We start from the raw sequence: 20,371 nt of genomic DNA on the forward strand, positions 1-20,371 counted from the left end.
ACGGAGGGAAAGGCAATTGAGGCCATCAGCCACAGTAAATGGCATTATTTGGTTTATGTGCATACAGCAATGATTTAGCAGTTTGGCATCAGTATAACTTTTTTAGTTAGAGTCTTGGTTAATCTGCTGTGTGCGGTTACACTAGCCCTGCGGCCGTTCAGACCACCTTTGAGTCACTAGAGGTTTTGTCCTCACCTGTACCTTGTCTTGTCTGAGATTCTGCAATGGGTCTTTATCATGGTCCAGTGGAAGTGAAAGGACTCGTCCTTTTGTCATTCTTGTATGCTAGACAAGCACAGGAAGATCGAGTGGGCAACTCTGATGGTGGTCGTTGCAGTGGACACAAATATTTGCTCCTATACGTCCACACAAATTTGTCTGGGTGGTTGAGTCGGTGAGCGATAGGTAATTACCTGCACTCAAGACACCACAGAACAATGAAAGGGAAAGGAGCAGATCTTCTGTTTAAATTGATTATTATTATTTTTTCATTGTAAGGATTTTGTAATGAAATGAAATTCATCAATTATGTAATAAATGGCATATGGCATAAACTTATAAATCCTCTTTTAATGTAATGTTTATAAGAGGATTTCTGCAATATTGAACACAGGTTTGAATGTGAATTCAACAATGTAATCAGTTAGTACAAGCAGGAGATGCAGATTGTTTATGGATACAATTGATTGTGGGTGTGTGGTGACTGACTCAGCCATTAGTCACTACATTTAGCAGCAAAATGGAGAGGTATGATGATGAAGGAACCTGTGTACCCTGAAAGGCAATTCTTCTCAACGTGTCTTAAGGAGTGTTGCTACAACATGCCCTTTTGCCATTAATACAAAAGTGATAAATAGATATGTATGCATGAATTCAGGCTGGAATCTGTTGGGTCAGTGTTTGATTGTCCATCCGTGTGTGAGAAAGTTAACTGCAGCTACTTTGTGTTTGTATCACAATCTCATTTACATGTATCAGTGTAACTAGTTAATAAAAATAATAAAAAATAAAGATTATTATACATGCACATAATGTATACATGGATGTAAACAGTGATGTTTGCTGCACATATACTTGCCAAAGCTCACGTATCATTTACAAGACATACGTGTGTAAGGGTGGAGACTCTCGGATTGTGTTCCTTCATAAAATCAACATTTTCCTTATCTGATCTCCCTAAAAATCCAACAAAAAAAGGCTTGCACGTCTTAGACAGACTAAATACTCACTAATCTGCTGCTTTATCTGTTAGAAAGCAAGGTTTGTTTTACACAAACATTATGAAATGTTTTTATTTAGAAAATAACATGCAAGTGAAGTGTTGCTCAGACAGCTTCAGTCCATTATGACTAATGAGTATAATGTTTTTGTTAAATATATCATCAAAAGCCAATTACTGTGTGTGTGTGTGTGTGTGTGTGTGTGTGTGTGTGTGTGTGTGTGTGTGTGTGTGTGTGTGTGCCTGTTGAAAATGTGCCTGCTTGTTTTATCCTGCCACACATGTAGCCTACTGTTTAGTGTTAGTAGTCTATCAAAGCCAATATTATCAGGGAAATGCTGTAACAATCAAGGACATTCTAAGTAAGTCCATGCAAACACAACTCATATATCAGGGCATATTTACAATATTGTAAAGTCACTCAAAAAATGCTTTTGTCAGTGTTATGGTCAACTTTATTATTATTTTTATATAAAAAACAACATGAAATGCACACAGTTAATGTTTCTTATAATATTTATTAAGGGGTTTATTTCTGTCCCCTACCTATTCCAGGACCGACATACATTTTGAATCTCTTAATAAAATAAAATATTTGGTATGTGGGCCTATCTGTTTATCTTTAAAGAGACGCGCATTTGTATCCATAATGTTAATCTAGCTTCACTCGTGAATCAGTTAAAGTGGACAGTGAAAAAAAATATCTGTCAACATTATGCATCTTGTAAATACAACTGAATGTCTCCGGGAAGACGGTGTCCTGTCTGCCAATCTGCAATCTCCTTAATTGTGTTTAGAAAACAACAAAGAGAAAAAAAAAAGGAAAAAAGGAAAAAAAAGAAAAGAAACCAAACTCTCGTTCCTTTCAAGGACAGGACGCGTAAGGCTCTTATCGCAAAATACATCCAAAAATTGGTATCAATTGTATCAAAATGTAGCGGTCAAATAAACAAAATAAATAATAATAATAATAATAATAATAATAATAAACAACTATAATAATGGTAAACCATGCAGCTTTGATGTTTTAAGTATATGTGTGTGTGTGTGTGTGTGTGTGTGTGTGTGTGTGTGTGTGTGTGTGTGTGTGTGTGTGTGTGTGTGTGTGTGTGTGTGTGTGTGTGTGTGTGTGTGTGTGTGTGTGTGTGTGTGTGCTACACAGAGAACAGGTTCGGTGTCTTGAATATTTCGCACGTATGTTGCCTTCAGTTGTATATTTTTACAATTAAATTAAACTTACTCTGCTTGTGCTGGGGGAAAGGACACCCTTTGTATTTCAGGAAATTCTATCCATTTCCATTTCCACCTCTCTCTCTCTCTCCAGACAATGCAATTGTACCGGAATCTGAATTACGTAGAAAGGGTAAAAATAACTGGACTATATAAACCGACAGAATCAGATTGTGCAAATGCAGCTGGTTTGCACAGAGCAGAAGAAACGGCACGCGAAAAACGTTTCATTGTTTCTCTGCAAATATTCAGATAGGCCTACAGTCATAAAATATTTTAGCCAATTTTGAAATAAAATGTCTAGTAGGCTTTTTGTATTCTACCAACACTTTAACTGTGTCGGGGATATTTAATGCCACGTCTTGAAGGCATCAGGTGGAATAGAGTGTTTTGGTTAAAGCCTTGCCTCTAAAATAAGCCCGAGAGCATTAGGCCATTCATTTACATTTTAATCAACTGAAAGAGGTGGTCTATTGACTCAGAGATCATTAACCTAACATGTACCTGCATTGTTGAACATTGAGATTATCATGTTGTTTCGATGGCTCCGAGATTTTACAGCTGGTTTTCATATGCTAATTAAGCAGGAGTTCGATCTGGATAAATTAATACCTATCAGACACATTAGATCAGGTCAATTTTAATACGAATGAAGAGGTGAAACTCACAGTAATGTCGCTAGTTGACTGAAACATTTGGCTCCACATTATATAAAATGTTTGTTTTAACAGTAATTAATTTAGCCAATGATTTCTGTTGTCCTCTTGAAACATTTTCTTTTGTTGTTTGCAATATAATATCAAGCATTGTTTAGGCTACCACACACATTTAATATAGACCCTATAAATAATAAAATGATAAATAATTTATTTTGAATATTTTCAACACATTTTAATAGATTTATATATATATATACCAAAATAATACGGTTTGAATGGCCCTCCAATAAACTACAAGAAGTTTGGCCGAGCATGGGGTTTGTGGCGCCCCCTTCAGCACTCAAACTACACTCAGAATTCAGGGGGGGGGAAAGTCCAATGAATGACAAATTCGACCAGCCGCTTACATTCATTAGTATAATTATTTGGAGGTACAAGTTTTTACTTTGTTCTTGAATCTACACAATCGTATGCGTATGATTAACCGAATTCTTATTAAATATGGTGTGATGTGAGATTTTTTTGCAATGAAACTGCAACAGCAGGTTCAGCGTGCACATTTTAGAATGTCTAATTCTGTTATCCTCCAAGAACATAGATACTCTACATACTGTAAGTAGGCTAGTCTTCACAATTTAATGGAACAAGGAGATTCATTTTACGTTTTAGGCTATTAATTATACGTTTAATTATAGGCCAAATAATCAAATGTGCTTTGACAATATTTACATGTTGTTAAGGATAGCCAGAGTAAATACTTGATAGGCTACAACTACATGACCAACGTCACGAGAGCACGCCCACACGACACTCCTTATAATGGGACAGGTAGGAAGCCAGTCAAACGTATTAGAGACGCATTGTCTGTCTCGGATGAATGAGACTGAACAACTCCCTAACATTTGCAACATGGCTCTTGCAGATGCGATGTTGCCTTCGATAAATACTTTTTCAAGCAACCAGATTATAGACCAAAAGCAGTCTGAAATTGTTCGGGTGAGTTCATTTAAAGTTATTTAAGGTAGACTATATTTTAAAAGTATTTTGAGTGTATTTATACATTTCGTTGTGTGTTTTACGTTTAACTAATCGCAGGAGTTATCCTACAAATTTATGGAAAATAAATAGAGGTAAAAAAAAAAAAAAAAAAACGTCCGAGGAGAAAACCATTACAACATTAGATAGCTTTCCTTATACTGTAGGCCAATTATGATCGTATAGTAGCTTCATTTGCAAAACATAAAAACTGTCATTATAGCCTATTTAGCCTACATTGCAAGAACTAAGTGTTTTGTTAACATAATGAAAGATAGTTGACGTTTTGACTGTGTTGTGAATCCCAAATTTGTGCTGAACACTGTTTTTAATTTTTTTTTTTTATTGGAAGTCATTAGCCTAATTTAGCCTACACAAGTGTAATATTACATCTTTATAAATATTCTTGCTTAGTGGACTTTAAAATTTTATTTTAATCACCGATCATCTGAGAAAGGTGTCTAACCCGAATGTTTTTCCTTCCTCAGGACTGGAAAGTTGACCCAACTAAGACAGTTGGAGACGTGAGACCCCTCATCGAGGTTGAGTTCAGCATTGTCGAATCTCCATCTTTGGCCAAAGACGAGGACGATCTTTCCAAGTTTTTGGATCTAGAGTTCATTCTGTCCAACTCGGTCACGTCTGACATTGACAACAACTCAGCGCAACCGCCGCCCGCCTATTCTCTACCGGAGTCACCCGAAAGCTGCAGTACTGTATACGACAGCGATGGATGTCACCCGACGCCGAACGCTTTTTGTGGCAACAACTTTACCGCACGTCCCGGCCACAGTCTGGTAGCCGAGTTGTTTACCTCGGACATGAATTATCATGGCGACTCGCATGATTTTAAAGACAGACATGTAGACAGACTGGAGTACACTGAACTAAGGGCTCTAAACTGTCGAAACCATGTGTCCACTTCTAATAACATGGGATACAAAATAAAATCTGAAAACCACGAGCAATCCTGCATGATGGCCAACGACTACGTGGGTCATTATTATGAACAAGAACCCCAGCGCGTGATGACTTATGGGCATCACGTGCAACACGATGTGCCTCGGGACATTTTAGGGAGGAAAGACTGCATCCTAACTGAAATGAACTCTCACCATCACATTGACATTGCACATCAACAGCAGTTCATGAATAGCGCGTCTTTTCCTCCTCAATACGCCCAGCATCAGTATCACGGACATTACAGTATGTTTAGCGAACCATTGCGGGCAAATCACCCGGCCATGCCAGGTGTGATGCTGACTCCACCATCCTCACCGCTCCTGGGATTTTTAAACCCAGAAGACAGCAAGCCAAAACGAGGGCGTCGGTCATGGGCACGAAAACGGACAGCGACGCACAGCTGTGATTTCCCTGGATGTGGGAAAACGTACACGAAAAGCTCCCATTTGAAAGCGCACATGCGGACACACACAGGTAGGCTATGTGGTTGAGTTTTATTTCACATGTTGTTTTTACTTAATCTCTGACTTTTAACCTCGACTTTTAACGTTTTGGTACACACTAATAAATGTTTCCCCCTTTCTGTTCACAGGTGAGAAACCCTACCACTGCAGTTGGGAAGGCTGTGGCTGGAAGTTCGCCAGGTCGGACGAGTTGACGCGTCACTACAGGAAACACACCGGACACAGGCCGTTTCAGTGCCACCTGTGCGAGAGAGCTTTCTCCCGCTCGGATCACCTGGCCCTGCACATGAAGAGGCACATGTAAAAAAAAAAAGAAGAAAAAAAGAAAGACACTATCTATTTTAAACGACAAGAGAATTTTATATTGTTAAGACAATTCCTTTTTTGGGACAGCAGTTATTATGTGAATAGCAGTATAATGTAATTTCCTTTAAATTATGTCAGTATTTAATAGAAGGAGATTCTTGTTCATTTAGAAGGTAAATTATGTAGTACTTTCCCAGATGTATAAAAACGGGGCAGGACCCATACTTTTGTATAGGCTATATGTTTTTTTTTTTTTAAATCTCCATTTAAACATTTGTATCAAGTCAGGGAGTATTTTTTTCATGGATTTTCAGAATTAAAAGCATTTTCTTTTTTTGTACTCAGCCTTTTGTCTCATTTTCTTAAGTTACTTATTTCTACACAAAGAGCATAATAGCACAAATACGTTTTACTCCATTGCACTGGGTGCAAACAAACAAAATAAATAAATGGAAAACTGGCAAAATAAATTAATCATGTAAATTGATAGCCTAATATAAATATTTATCAAACAAATAAAATTAAAAGAAATGTTTTTCATGTGATTTGTAGGCCTACACTCTTCATGTAGGCCCTATTTTTTTTTTTTTTAAATGCCTTTAAAAATGTCTAATGCCTAGTTAGGCCTAGCCTACTCATCGTCACTCTAAATACTCTAAAATCAAGTAATTAACTTATGCAACATCACCATCATTGTCAACTATTATAATCCTCTTAATCATCACACATTGTAAGTAATACATTTAGTCGTCTAGAACATACAGGATTCTAATATTGGCTACAACATGTCACTGCTACTAGTCTTTCAAAGCTACAGTATGTCGCCCTCTACTGTCTGAAAATATGTAAGCAGTGTAGCCACAGAACCTCATGTGTTCTCAAACCAACGGTAGCATAAGCTTACTTAGACTGACGTGACGTTTATGAAAAATAATTCATAATCGAAACTACACATGTTGCTTGCGTTTTGTTACAATAAAACACTTACAGTATCCCTCTCGGCCTCTCCTGAGTCCTGGCAAGAAGTCATAACACGTTTCTACAGGGGAGTTTTTTTCTCGAGTCTCGAATATAAGAAGTAGGCTACTTTTCACATTTAAGTAAAAAAAATCAGGCTGTTTCAGACATTTAGAGCACAATCCAACGTTCGTTCGCATCGTTAAATATCAAAATCATAATTAATTTTCGTTGTGTAAAGTTAATCTGCAAGTATCAATTTCTACCACGAGATGGCAGTCTTCCCTAAGTTTTGTCTCTGATATTACACCTGATGCAATGTCACATGTAGTGGAGGAGCACACTAACAAAGATGTTGTTCGTTTAGAAGTAGGCAACTGGTGAACAAGATACAACTGTAAATGTAAAAATAACTTTAAATGTACAAGAAAAATGATAAATCATATTAATCTAACCAGAGTAAGAATTCATTTGAAATTTCGTTAAGTAAGTTATATTGCTCCTCATTTTCCCAAACACTCCTTTAACTATTAAAATGTTAGCATTAATAATGAATTATCTGAATAATGATGCAGAGACAGAATATGCAGACTTTCATCCCTTTCAACATGTGGTTTACTTGTGGTTTAATGAAGCTATCAATAGCTAGGTTACCAATTGTATGGCATAAATGCTTATGGCATGACAGCAACGTTAACTATCACAAAGATGTTTACCAACACACTTATGACTCTGAATACTTTCGTTTTTTCCATAAGTCCCCATGTCATTTAGATTAGACTCTGCATTCTGCCTCTTCGGAGAAATAATTTAATATAATTGCGTATTCATGCCATTTTTTCAACAGAGCGGCAAATTTAGAGAGGGACCAATGGTACACCTTACATCTTACAGCTGAAGCCAAGCAAGCACTCGTTTGTATTGCTAGCAGTTGTTAAACCCACCGCTACGCTGCGCAACGGCGCGTGAATGGGGAAGCGTGTATAATATCCTCGTTATATCGTCTTCCAGCATCTTTTAGAGAACAAAAAGGTAACGAATGTGCGTCTGTCGCTAAATGTCCTCATTTCACCCATGATATTCATTCCACGCTCCCTTTTTTGTGTTTGCTTCGAAATGTGTTGCTATGCGACAGAGCCGTAAGGTTTTGGCAGCACACCTCACTCTTTTTACATTTATTACATTTAAAGGGTCCAGAAACCAAAAATAGATGAGTTAGAAAGTAGCAAGTTAATAAAAATATAAGAGTTTTACAGTTTTATTTGCAGTTTCAATGTGAAACTGTTACTCAATGACTATAGTCGCAGCCAGGTCTATTGTCTCCCGGAAACATCCACCAACCGCAGCAAAACGCACGTGCTCATAACCGGTAAATCTTAATCTTAGCCAGACCATCTGTTAAGGCTGTTAATCATAACCTATGCTAATAATTTAATTTATATGTTTTTATTCTGTTTATTACACGTCCAAATTATTTCAGAGTTATTTTTTTTAACGAATTTTCATTTATGCTTATGGTGTAGTATTTTCGGATAATATCTTATTTCAGATAACAACGGTCAGTCGGCGCACTGTTAGGTAAGTTACATTATGCTGAAATGATTTAAGAGCTCTACAACTTCAACACCATCTTCACGTGTGGTGTATGGGAGGGTCTTTTTTATCAAGGGGGCTGGGCCACATCTGAACAGAGCGTGCACTTTGAAAATTGGAAGTTTATCAAAGAAGTGTCCATCAATTTAATGAGAAGATGGTGTTCAAAACTCTTTAGACGCCGGTAATAGCCTACTTTCAGAGCATTTGTAACAGATCCACTGACAGTGCTGCCTTCTGTATAACACCGAGGAGCAAGCGATGGTAAGACCAATGATACTACACGAGGTAGCCTACACTACAGCTGAATAATCCTTCCGTATTTTATTTCATAGCACCAGTAAGACGTTCCTCGGTTTAAAGACTTACTATAATTGTACAGATATTCAGTTTAATAGAAACGTTAAACTATTACTTGTTCGTTTCAGGTCAGATTTATTTCTACTAACAACATCAGTGCGGAAAAAGTGTCAGCAATGATGGTGTTTTATATTTTGAACCCTAAGCTATAGAATAATTACATCCTTTAATGTTAGCTATTTATTGTTTAATAAACTTGCATGTGAAGGGCCTGTTAAACCAAATTCCTCCATATCAGGCGGTGAAAATTATTCTAGCGGTTTAAAGGGTTTTTTTCCTCTTGCTTTCGTTTTCAGATTCATGTTCAATTTAAATGACTTAAGATTACCAGATATGCGACACCTTTTAATCGTTTTGATTGGAATCATTTACTGTGGCAAATGTCAGCTAGCACTCTTGCTTAGCTTGACTCTTTCTTCAGACTCAGGGCAGGCACCTAAATTGTCTCAATGATGAATATGTAATCTTTGTTCTTAAACAACAAACATTAGATATAGCTAAAGAAATTACAGAAAGTCATATATTCAGTAGCCTAACGTTCTTGAAAAAATATTGTCACAGAATGTTGTTACACATAACTTTTGGTTTCTCATATTACATTTACATTTATTCAAAGTGACCTACAAATGAGATCATGTATCTATTACACTTATGTCTGGTGGTTTTGATGTCATATGTCTTGAACTTCTCCTGTAGTTTAGGTGTAATACTTTCTCATGCATTTTTTATCAAGTAGTAAAGTACTAAAATAATACAGTATTACCCTACTTTAACTGCTTTTCAGGATAACAAAGATATTTAGTTTAGTTATTTTAACATGTTCAGTTTTCTTTCTATGCTTAATTTGTAACTTTGTCATATAGTGGATGCTTCTATTTTAAAGGTAGAGAATAGAGATTTCTGGAATGATTTACTATTTCTGGCTAAAACTCAGTTACTGTGGTATTTTTTAAAAGAAACAATATTCATAGCACTGTTTTGATATTTAGCCTAAACTAGCATTTTTGCAGCATTCGCATCCGGCCGCCCATCCGCACCAAAACAGTGCCTGGTGTCTCGAGAACGCACTCACTGAAATAAGTTCGAAGGTGCAAACGATTATCTGTTATCTCTGCGCAAACCTCAAAAATGCAAACCCGCGAAAATGCAGACGTGCACATGCGCATTACGTGTTCAGTCCAAAGGTATGCACGTTTGAATATATATGTGCGCAGGCGTGTAGTCCTTTACAAATCAACCCTCAATAAACTACTTGTCTGGCCTTAGAAATTTATAATACAGAATTTTTTTGTCGCGTCTGCGTAGCCACGCGAACCGGAATTATCCTGACAAAATTTTATCTGTACTGAAGTAAAGGGAAGGGAAGGAGGCCTTCACAGGGGAGGGACTGGTTGACACTTCAGGACTGCGTTGTCATCGTGTCCAGGTGCAGGTCCTTCATCAGATCTGGATACGGCCTGGATCCGGCGGACTGCGGTAAAACTCGGATAAACAGAGAGACTAATATTAGCATAGACGCCATTCTTCTTATGATGTAACAAGTACATCAGGATTTATGGGGAGTATTCCTGGTTCCGGCTGACCTAATCTATGCAGCCTAACATTGAATTATAGAAGTCTATAATGTGTTATGTGTATGCTATGCCAAAGAGATGTGTTTTTAGTCTAGATTTGAACTGACAGTGTGCCTGCTTCCTGGACAATGTTAGGAAGATTGTTCCAAAGTTTTGGTGCTAAATAGGAAAAGGATCTACCGCCAGCAGTCGATTGTGATATTCTAGGTATTATCAACTGGCCAGAGTTTTGAGATCGCAATAGACGTGAAGGACTATAATGCGTTAAGAGCTCGCTCAAGTACTGGGGAGCGAAACCATTTAGTGCTTTGTAAGTAATCAGCAATATTGAAAAATGTACACGATGTTTAACAGGGAGCCAATGCAGTGTTGACAGAACGGAGCTAATATGGTCAAACTTCCTGGTTCTGGTAAGAACTCGAGCTGCTGCATTTTGGACCAGCTGTAGTTTGTTTATTAAGCATGCAGGGCAACCACCCATAATAGCATCACAATTATCTAGCCTTGATGTCATGAACGCATGAACTAATTGTTCTGCATTTTTCATTGAGAGCATATGACGTAATTTAGATATATTTTTAAGATGAAAACATGCGGTTTTACAGATACTAGACACGTGACTTTCAAATGAAAGATTGGTAACAAAGAGCAATACCTAACCGACGACGAGGACTTGACAGAGCAGCCATCAAGTGTTAGACAGTATTCTAAGTTATTATGTGAGGACGTTTTTTTGTCAAATAATTTGAATCTCTGTTTTTTCAGAATAAAGTAGTAGGAAATTGCTAGTCATGCTGTTTTTTATATCAGCTATGCATGGGTCTTTCCAATTTCCTTAAACAAAATAAGGAAAAGGCCATTAGTAAACAAATAAAAAACCAACCTCCAACATTCAGTTGCACACAGGCCTCAGAAGAAATTAGGTTAACCTGTGATGTAACAGATTGTTATAGCATACTTTGCACGTGCCTATCCATCATGCTTAAACGCATGTTGGGCACGCTGAGATAATTTTTACCACTAAAGAGATGAGAAGATGTAGGATAATCATACCACACAGCAACATCTGGGCCCATCTGTGCTCAAACATGTCAAGATCATTTATGATTGAGCAGAGCAGTGCATAGAGGTGTGTCAAATCATGCATTAAGTGACCACGCTGTCAAAACACTTCCTCTGTACCTTGCATAGTGTGGTTTAGCTCCCACACATAAAAACAAATTTCATGTTTCGACATTCTATGTCACAAACCGGAAAGGTGCCAGAGTGTGAATTTCAAAAGGACTTTTTTGTTTGTTTTATCTTTTGCTATGGCCATAATTCACCATTTAAAGTTTTGTTTTGTTTTGTATATTTGTTGTATGTGCAATTTAGGGGTTAAAAGTCAGTCAGAAAACTGGTGATAGTTTCCTCATGGAAATTTGTGAGAAATTCTGAAAGATTTAGGATTACTTTTTTGAAGCCTTTTGAAAAATCCCAGCTCCTACAAATGTTTGTGCACGTGTAGTCTCGGAAGGTAGTTCTGTTTTTCACAATTAGTGCTCCCATGCATGGGCACCTTCATCAGACCGAAAATCAAAACGTTAAATTTCCTGGCCAGACAGACTGTCCACCATTTGTCCACAATGTAAAGTAAATGGGATTAAATGGCTGTACGAACAATATTTCCTTGCTGGTTGAGTGGAAGTCAGGAATGTTGTTGTTTTTCTATGGGATGTACTGTCATGCTTGAACTTCCTAATGTTAAGATTCAAGAATTTTTCCAGTCATTGATTTTCGGAAATACTGTGGACAAGACCTGATGAATTCCTGTAAATTTGATCATGTCTGTTTTCAGTAGTTAGTTAGCCTATCCCGTTTAAACAACCTGGGAGGAAGGAGGGAAAACTAGACAAACTGCAGAGACATATGGTTAGAAACAAAAACAAAAAAGGAAAAGGAAAAATGGTTAGATTGTAAAAAGTTATTCCCAGTATTCTTCTTTGCTGAAAACCACAAAATCAGTAATCACAGCAATGTTATCATTTTAGTTCATTTTTTTCTATGTTGTTGCTTAAATGTCCAGTTATACCGTATGTTTATAAAATGTACAATAAGTGCATGACCGAGTACTTCAGATTGATGGATTGAACTCTGAGTTGAATATTTGCCAGGAAATTGCGCAAAGTTTGTTATTCTAATGAATTTAGATTAACTCTTGTGCTTTAAATTATCTACAGATAACACCTCCAGAGGCCTGCTGCACGAAGATAGTTTTCAGAATAGGTCGAGTTGACAAAAACATACAATTCCAACCCGGTTTCGTTTAGGTTCAGCTGGCTCACAACACTCGGTATTAACCTTCCCTGTCAACTCAGGTGCTGTGTCCCAAATTTGCCTACTTGCCATACTAACCAAGCCTTAAAAGTATGTAGGCTACTCTTTGTGAAGAAAAAGTACATAGCAAAAAAGTAGTCAAGCTTTGGGACATACTATCACGTCTTTCAACGGACGCTCTGCATAGTTACACTCATTTTGTCAGTGTAAGCTGGCCTGTCAGTCATCTTGTCACAGTTAAAATCCTCCACATTTAATTGAATTGAATTTCGTACTGTATTGGAGAGAAAGTTGCACGTTGATCTTTCATGCTGAGAGCTCTCCTCATGTGTTTGCATTAAGATGCATTTAAAAGTTAATGGCCTAATGGATCTTTATAAAAGTCCACATTGTTGAATAAAGATGAAATATAACATGGACAACAACATTAAATAAATATTGTTTTATCAGGTAAAATGTTGATTATTAGTCACTCAAACCCCTTTATCTAAACCTCTCTACTTAACCGTCGGTCGTGTACACCCGCCATGTTTTTTAACACTTTTTATTCATGTTTGTAGTTCTGAACTGAATCCTCCTCCAAAGCGCAATGGGTTGTGTGGGTAATATTACCCGTTATAGTCAAGTCAAGTCACCTTAATTTATATAGCGATTTTTACAATACAGATTGTTTCAAAGCAGCTTTACAGTGAGAATAGGAAATTAATGCAACAAAGATTGTTTTGGTTGTACAGCAGCTGCAGCTCAAGAAGAAAAGTAATTGTCTAGCTTAAGTACTTTTTTAATTGATTCACTTCCGTTGTAAAAATCATTAGTTATTAACTTAGGGGCCGCTTACACAACACCATTTTCAACTGAAAACAGAAAACTTTTAATGTGTTCTGGCTGTTCATTTACACAACAACAGCATTTTGGTGGCCTGAGAACTCAAACTTTAAAGTAGGTTTCTAAGTGCAAGTTTTTGAAAACGGGTTTTGAAAGCGATACCGTTACCATCTCCGTGTAAACGTCAAAAACGTGAATCTGTGAAAACGGTGACGGCATGCGGACTGTAATGCAGTCAAGACCTGCCTGGAACTACTTTAGCCGTGCGTTTTCCTGAAAATAATTGCACACCTTAGAATGTTCGTCAACCAATCAGATTATAGCATTCAACTGCCCTATAGTAAAAATATGAATTATACATAATTATAATGATAATTCATATAATTTAAATGTATTAAATAATTAGCTGCAAAAGGTTCAATTTTGTCTCTAAATATTTTTCACTATAAACTGCTTCAATTTTGGATCGAGAGATACAAGAGGAGTGGCTTTATTGCATCACATATATGTCACTGTGCTTACAGCTGATTAGTCCAGTTTTGGTTTGCGATCTCTAACCCAGAATAAAACCTGCTCCAGAGCAGATTAGCCTTGCAATGTTACAATGGCGATGAACACTGCTAAAAACCAATCCAACAGAGTTTGCTCAAACTAATCTCAAACTTACCTGGGTAGCAACTGAATCCGGCTTCATATAGCATCCATTTCAACAGGCATCAGATAGCATCCATTTCATGGATGAGCAACATAACAGAAAAATGATCCAAAAATAATTAAAAACCAAAGAAAGAAGTGTCCTTTCTTTTTGGCGGGTTTAGGAACTGCTTATATCACTGTTGTGTTAATACATTTTATTTCTATCAATGTTTTGTCGTGCTAAAGGTCCTGTGTCACACAAGTGTAAAATATTGCCACATTTGATACTGTCATGATGGTCTGTCATTTACTGGACAAATCATAGAAAAGCGCCGCAGAATACTTTAAAATCTTGATCCTTATCATAATCGCCTTGGTTTATTAAAGAATAGTCGAATGGTTTGTTGAGTCTCGATTTCTACTCACATGTGTGAGTTAAAGTTCACTGTAGTAGGAAGGCATCGCAGTGTTTTGGAGCTGCTCTGTGTTATCTGTGTTGGGTGGAGTTGAGGTGGTGCAGTACATCATATCATGCTACTACAGCTGCTCAGTTGTAATCATGGCTTTCAGGTCCAAATTGATAAGCATAAACCTTAAAATAGCTACCAGTCTAGTGAAAGATGTTTTGCTCTTGCTAGGAAAATGTAAAATGTTTATTTTGCCTTTTCTAAGTTTTTGTCTGATGACATTCACTGTTAAATGATAATTAGATTTTGGAATGAAAGACTTTAGGTTGACATATGTTACAATAATGGGACTCTTTTTTTATCCCCCCTTCAAATTATGACATAAATTATGGCGACACTGAAAATCTTAATAAAATAAGATAACTTCAGATTCAATGATAAAGTCTTGTTTTTGTGCATCAAACCACACCAGGACACATTTGACATCTCTACATAATTCGTTTTTAGAATTGTGATCCCATTGGCTGTTCAGTTCGAGGCATGCTAGGCATGATGCCTGCGTGATTAGCCAGGGCTTGTGAATGCCAATGAAACTGAAGAGAGGGAGTTCGATGTGATGGTTTAAGTCTCTGTGGCTGTTGGAAGCTGTCTTTTCCACCCGTCACGGCTAATGAAAGCCACCCTATGACCTGCCACAGCTTTGGAGTGTAGACACTTCATTAGCCACTTCAAGCAGTGTCTGCAAGGTGACTTCCCAACTTCCACCCACCACATCCAACTGGGTTTCTGGAACACTGCATTGTCTTCTGATTCCATTCATATTAGTGACATTCCAGGGGGGCGAAATACTCATCAACTTTGCTATCACTGCAGCCAGTTGAACCCTGTTATACTTAAATTGATTGGCCATTAAACATTTGTGACAGTGATTATTGTGAGTAGAATGAGAAATAATATTTATTGAAGTCCTGTTTCTACAGTGATCAGTCTAGTTTTAATACATTTTTTAATACAGTTTTTAAACAAAAATGCCTTAGTAATGAGCACAAGCATCTTGAGATTCTAATGATGCTGACAAGCGGATTAGGTTTTCTCAGCCCCAGAACTGGTTGGATATCTTCTGTTGGAACTTGGAGGGTATATCTCGCACCCACAGCAAAGTTTAAAACAGTCTCTTCTGTAGGGTTGAATACGCTGATTTCACGCAGCCGTTATTTTGAAATCGAAAGCGAGGCTCCGGTGGTAAGAAAACCGGAAGTGTCGCCTTTAATCATAGGAGAGTCGTGAATGCGATGGCGTATTGTTGTGTTTAATGATGTTGTGTCAATTCTAAAAATGTTCATACATTTCTTTCATACTTTAGACTATATACAGTGAAATTCATTTATAAATAAATTTTTTTATATATATAATTCAGAATGTAAAAAAAAGAAGCAGGAATGAACTATATACATATCCTATATTGGATATTAACATCCAATAGTGTAAATCGCGGCAGCAGCTTCAGGTTGGTAATCCAAGGCATTGTTGTTTATCTTTACTTCCGGGGTTCTTCCCACCGGAGCCTCACTTTCGATTTCAAAATGGCGGCTGCGTGAAATCAGCGTATTGCCCCAGATTGAGTGTCAGCTCCCACATGTGCATTCAGTGACAGTGGCAACTTCCGGCCACAACAAGACCTGAGACCTCAAGCTGCACAAGCCACTTGTCTTTCACTCAAGCAGCTTATTGCAGCTCTATGTGTACTTTTAATACAACAAATTAATGTTTTATGTGACACTAAATAACATCCAGCTTCTGATTTGGCTTTGTTGATGAATTGATAGTGACATGGTGGTTTGGGTTTGTTTTTATTAGTGGATTAAACATCTCCTTTCTCCAATATGTTTTTTTTACAAATTTTTTAAACCTATTTCTTAATTATTAGGAGCCAAGCACCGAAGGTGCGGATGCACCTATTGTATCCGTAGGCATTCCTATTATTCTTCTTCTTCTTCCTTCTTCTGCTCTGGGGGTCTATAGCAGCCCGCGGGGAAGTTATGAAATTTGGGACACTGATAAAGGATAGTCTGAACTGTCACCATAGCAAATTTGGAGTCTCTAACTCAATCCCTCTAGCGCCACTAACTGTCCAAAGTTTCGCTCGTGTTTATGCTAATAACTTTTGAATCATAAGGGCTAGAAACAAAATTATTTTTCCTCTGATTCCCTAGCTCAATACGATTGCACCCTATGACGTGATTTTTCCATCATGAAAAATTGTCTCATGTGACCTTATTTGTACACGCTGTGACTATACAAATCACAACATGTTAGTCAAGTCACTTGACTTGACTTGACTCTGGGGGATACGGTGAATAAGCTAAAGTCCCAAAAAGTCGGCGTGTTCCTTTAATATGTATTATATACTGTCCATAAAAGGGTAATTGCTAAATAAGATCAGATTTGTAATACCATATTTGCTTAAACACAATATTGCACAACTCAAGAATCTGTATCTTTTGAGTAATTAGTGGTCTGGGCCCTGAACATCGAGAACAGTCTAATAGACAAAGTGGTGGCTTTTTATGCGTTTATACATATAAATGTCTATAACTCCAAAACGAAATGAGATCTGTTCACCAAATTTGACACACACATGAATGGGCTCACTCTGAATACACATAAAAAAAATAGTGGGATTGTGCCTCTTGTTGGCGCTATAATAGAACAAAACATGAAATTCCCATTGACTTTAATACAGTATTGTGATATGAACTGCTATAGTTAATGAATGCAATGATGTAACATTACGAAACTCAGTATGTGCCATCAGCACCATGCCCTGAAGGTATTTAAAAGATTTTGAGACAGTGCCACCTTTTGGTCAAAAGTTATAAGGAAATTTCCAAAAATGCTAATAACTTTTGAATAAATTTCCCTTTTGTAATGTCACTGGTCTTAATAGATTCCTTCGGTTATGCCGAAAAACATGGATACCAATTTTGCCATATTTGGCCAAACTTCCTGTCCGCCATCTTTATTTTCTTGTAAAACCTACTTTTTCGAACTTTGTCCGATTTTCACCAAAATCGAATCGTATCATCTCCAGGCCGTGCAGACTAAAAGTTATGGACTTCGTGTCGATAGACAAAACCGTTTTTGAATACCGCAGCAGCAAATTTGAGGCATGATGCCAAAATTACTATTCAGGCTTTATCTCTACAATGCCTTGACATATTAACAACAAACTTTGTATGTGTCATTGTCTCCTCACTCTTGCCACACCACATTCGTAACTGCGCCACCTATTGGTCAAAATAGACAAACCATTAAATCATATTATTAGTGACTATATATAATTTGTTCACCCATTTTGCCTAAAATCATCTTAAAAATTTCTTTAATTGCTCATTGTTGCAGTTGGTCCGACACTCCCGGCCATCTTATCGTCGTCTTGAGCTTGGCCCCGATAATTGCTGCTTGCAGCTATATTAATTATTGTTGTTGTTGTTAATGCATGCTCCCTGTCCTTTCTGGAGACTTTTCTACGTTTAAAGTGCTTATTGGTTACAGTTTTAAGTTTTTCCATATGCAGCCCTCAACTCATTCAGTAAACAGCACATTTTGTGTGGTGCAATAGACAACTCAATACTGATAAGGGAGTCATTGGTTTAGAGTGTTTGCTTGGCTTATCTCATGTCTTATCTTGCTGCTTTTTGTACATAAAAACATCTTTTTGTGAAGGTTTGAGGTGCTGAGGGATGGAATACTTGTCTCTTAACCTACTTTTGTCCATGCTTTTACTGTGTGTGTGTGTGTGTGTGTGTGTGTGTACAGGTTTATATTACATTGTGGGCACTGGTGGGCACCAAATGTCCCCATAAGCATATTAAAACCTGAGATCACCTACATTCACCAGCCAGCGGTCTCCACAGGGGAAATGCATTAATAAACATAGTAAATTATGGTTTTTTGTTTTCTGTGATGGGTAGGTTTAGGGGATAGAATATACAGTTTGTACAGTATAAAAACCATTACGCCTGGAGAATCCCCACGAAGATAGCGAAACCAAGTGTGTGTGTGTGTGTGTGTGTGTACAGTTGTTAATTTGTTATTCTATTTACAGTATATAGTTTGTTGCACGTCCCTCCTTGTTTGATGTTCTCATTGACAAAAAAACAAAACTCTATAGCAGTAATTTTCCACTTAAATATTAGTGCAACTTCACTCGCCATAAATATGAGTAAAAGTTCACTCGTCCAGGCTGAGGTATTAATTTCAATTACTTGGTCTGGAGAAGCATTTACTTTAATACAGGATGCGTGATTCACAGTGTCGGCTTGTGCCAAGATGAGTGGATCACAACAACATTAAAGTGATTTAAGAGGCTCCAGTTGGTGAAGAGCTACTTGAGTATTGATGTTACCTTAAACTGACAGTAAGTCTGTTATTGTGAAGAAGGCCAAGAAACATTTCATTTTTAAAGGGTTAGTTAACCCAAAAATGAAAATTCTGTCATTAATTACTCACCCTCATGTTGTTCTTAGGGCTGGGTATCGTTCAAAAAATGTCGATACCAATACCGATACCGATACCTTGATTTCGATACCGGTTCCTAAACGATACTTTTTTCGATACCAATTTTATGAAATCCATTTTAACAAGATTACATAACACATTACCTTAGAAAAACGTTGGCGTTATTTTTTCAGTTTGACTCATGCTCCTTAGCCAGTGCACAAAGGAACAAAAAAAGCACAAAGGAACAAAATATTCCTTATGCATATACATAAGGAACAAAATATTTTTTTTATAAAGAGCTCATGCTCACCTCAGCTGAATTTGTCTGATCAAAAATACAATAAAACTTGTAATATTGTGGAATAGTATTACAATTTAAAATCTTATTTGAATATATTTCAAAATGTAATTTATTCCTTTGATGTCAAAGCTGAATTTTCTAAATCATTAGTGTCACATGATCCTCCGGAAATATGAAAACAGTTTTTGGAAACTATGATAAATTTTTTCATGATTCTTTGATGAATAAAACGTTCAAAAGAACAGCATTTATTTTTTTTAAAAGAAATCTTTTGTAACATTACACATGTTTTAAGGTCATTATTGATCACTTTAATGCATCCTTACTGAAAAAAAAATTCTGACCAACCAACACATTTTTGAACGGCAGTGCACACTCAGTAGGTCATTATTGCAATATAAACACAGTCAGAGTGATCAACAAGGTATCTCTTCATTTACCAGTCGAAGACGGAGCAACTTTCTGCTCTTATGTTTCTCGTGTACTCGTGCACTGTCAAGGGCTTCATCATATCTGTCGCGGTACCGTCTTTGCAGGAAACTTTACTGCAGAAATAATACCTCCTCTACGAATTTTACCACAAATACTGCATCGCGCGCTGTTGACATCGAGCCTGGAGAAATGTATCCACACTTTTGATCGACATCTTTAGGGTATTGTGAGTGTGTGTGCTCGCGTCTCATTGAGTATGTGCGCGAGTTTGTGTGTGTGTGCTCGCGTCTCATGAGAATGTGCGTGGACAGTTTGTGTGCGCGCGCGCGTCTCATAGGAGTATGTGCGCAGAGAGTTCCGCGCGTCTCGTGTGTGTAAGTTCACGTGTATGTGCGCGAGCGACTTTAGGCGTGTTGTTGTGCATTTCATATGTATTTGTTTGACCACTGACGTTGAAGAGTTAACCCCTTAGGTATCGAAATATGGTACCGAAAAACAAGTCATTTTTCGATACTCGATAGTATCGAGGCAATTCGGTCGGTACCTTAAAAGTATCGAACTCGGTACCCAGCCCTAGTTGTTCTAAACCCC

At 37.3% G+C, this 20,371-nt stretch overlaps 2 protein-coding genes across 4 annotated transcripts in view; both read left to right on the plus strand.

Annotated features, from left to right (window-relative positions):
• Positions 1-3,944: 3,944 nt before the first annotated feature.
• On the plus strand, positions 3,945-6,216 carry klf17 (Kruppel like factor 17). The gene is made up of 3 exons (XM_082172700.1): positions 3,945-4,104; positions 4,632-5,580; positions 5,699-6,216. Exons 1-3 carry the CDS (start codon positions 3,982-3,984, stop codon positions 5,872-5,874), a joined length of 1,248 nt encoding a protein of 415 aa, XP_082028826.1. The 5' UTR covers positions 3,945-3,981; the 3' UTR covers positions 5,875-6,216.
• A 98-nt stretch (positions 6,217-6,314) lies between these two features.
• Positions 6,315-20,371, plus strand: part of slc6a9 (solute carrier family 6 member 9) — a 60,390-nt gene continuing 46,333 nt past the window's right edge. The window contains exon 1 of one of the 3 annotated variants that reach the window (XM_082172659.1): positions 6,315-7,865. The gene's annotated coding sequence lies outside the window, so the exon portion shown is untranslated. Of the gene's footprint in view, positions 7,866-7,918; positions 8,412-8,491; positions 8,691-20,371 lie in introns of those variants that run through there. The other 2 variants (XM_082172658.1, XM_082172657.1) reach the window with 2 other exon arrangements.

This window comes from Leuciscus leuciscus (assembly GCF_965113295.1).
Source record: "Leuciscus leuciscus genome assembly, chromosome: 6".
Classification (NCBI taxonomy): domain Eukaryota; kingdom Metazoa; phylum Chordata; class Actinopteri; order Cypriniformes; family Leuciscidae; genus Leuciscus; species Leuciscus leuciscus.

Excerpts from the sequence above, each read along its gene's own strand:
- klf17 (XM_082172700.1), top strand. The coding sequence starts at position 3,982 with ATGAATGAGACTGAACAACTCCCTAACATTTGCAACATGGCTCTTGCA. Across the intron at positions 4,105-4,631 it reads AGCAGTCTGAAATTGTTCGG|GACTGGAAAGTTGACCCAAC; the intron begins GTGAGTTCATTT and ends TTCCTTCCTCAG. Across the intron at positions 5,581-5,698 it reads GCACATGCGGACACACACAG|GTGAGAAACCCTACCACTGC; the intron begins GTAGGCTATGTG and ends TTCTGTTCACAG.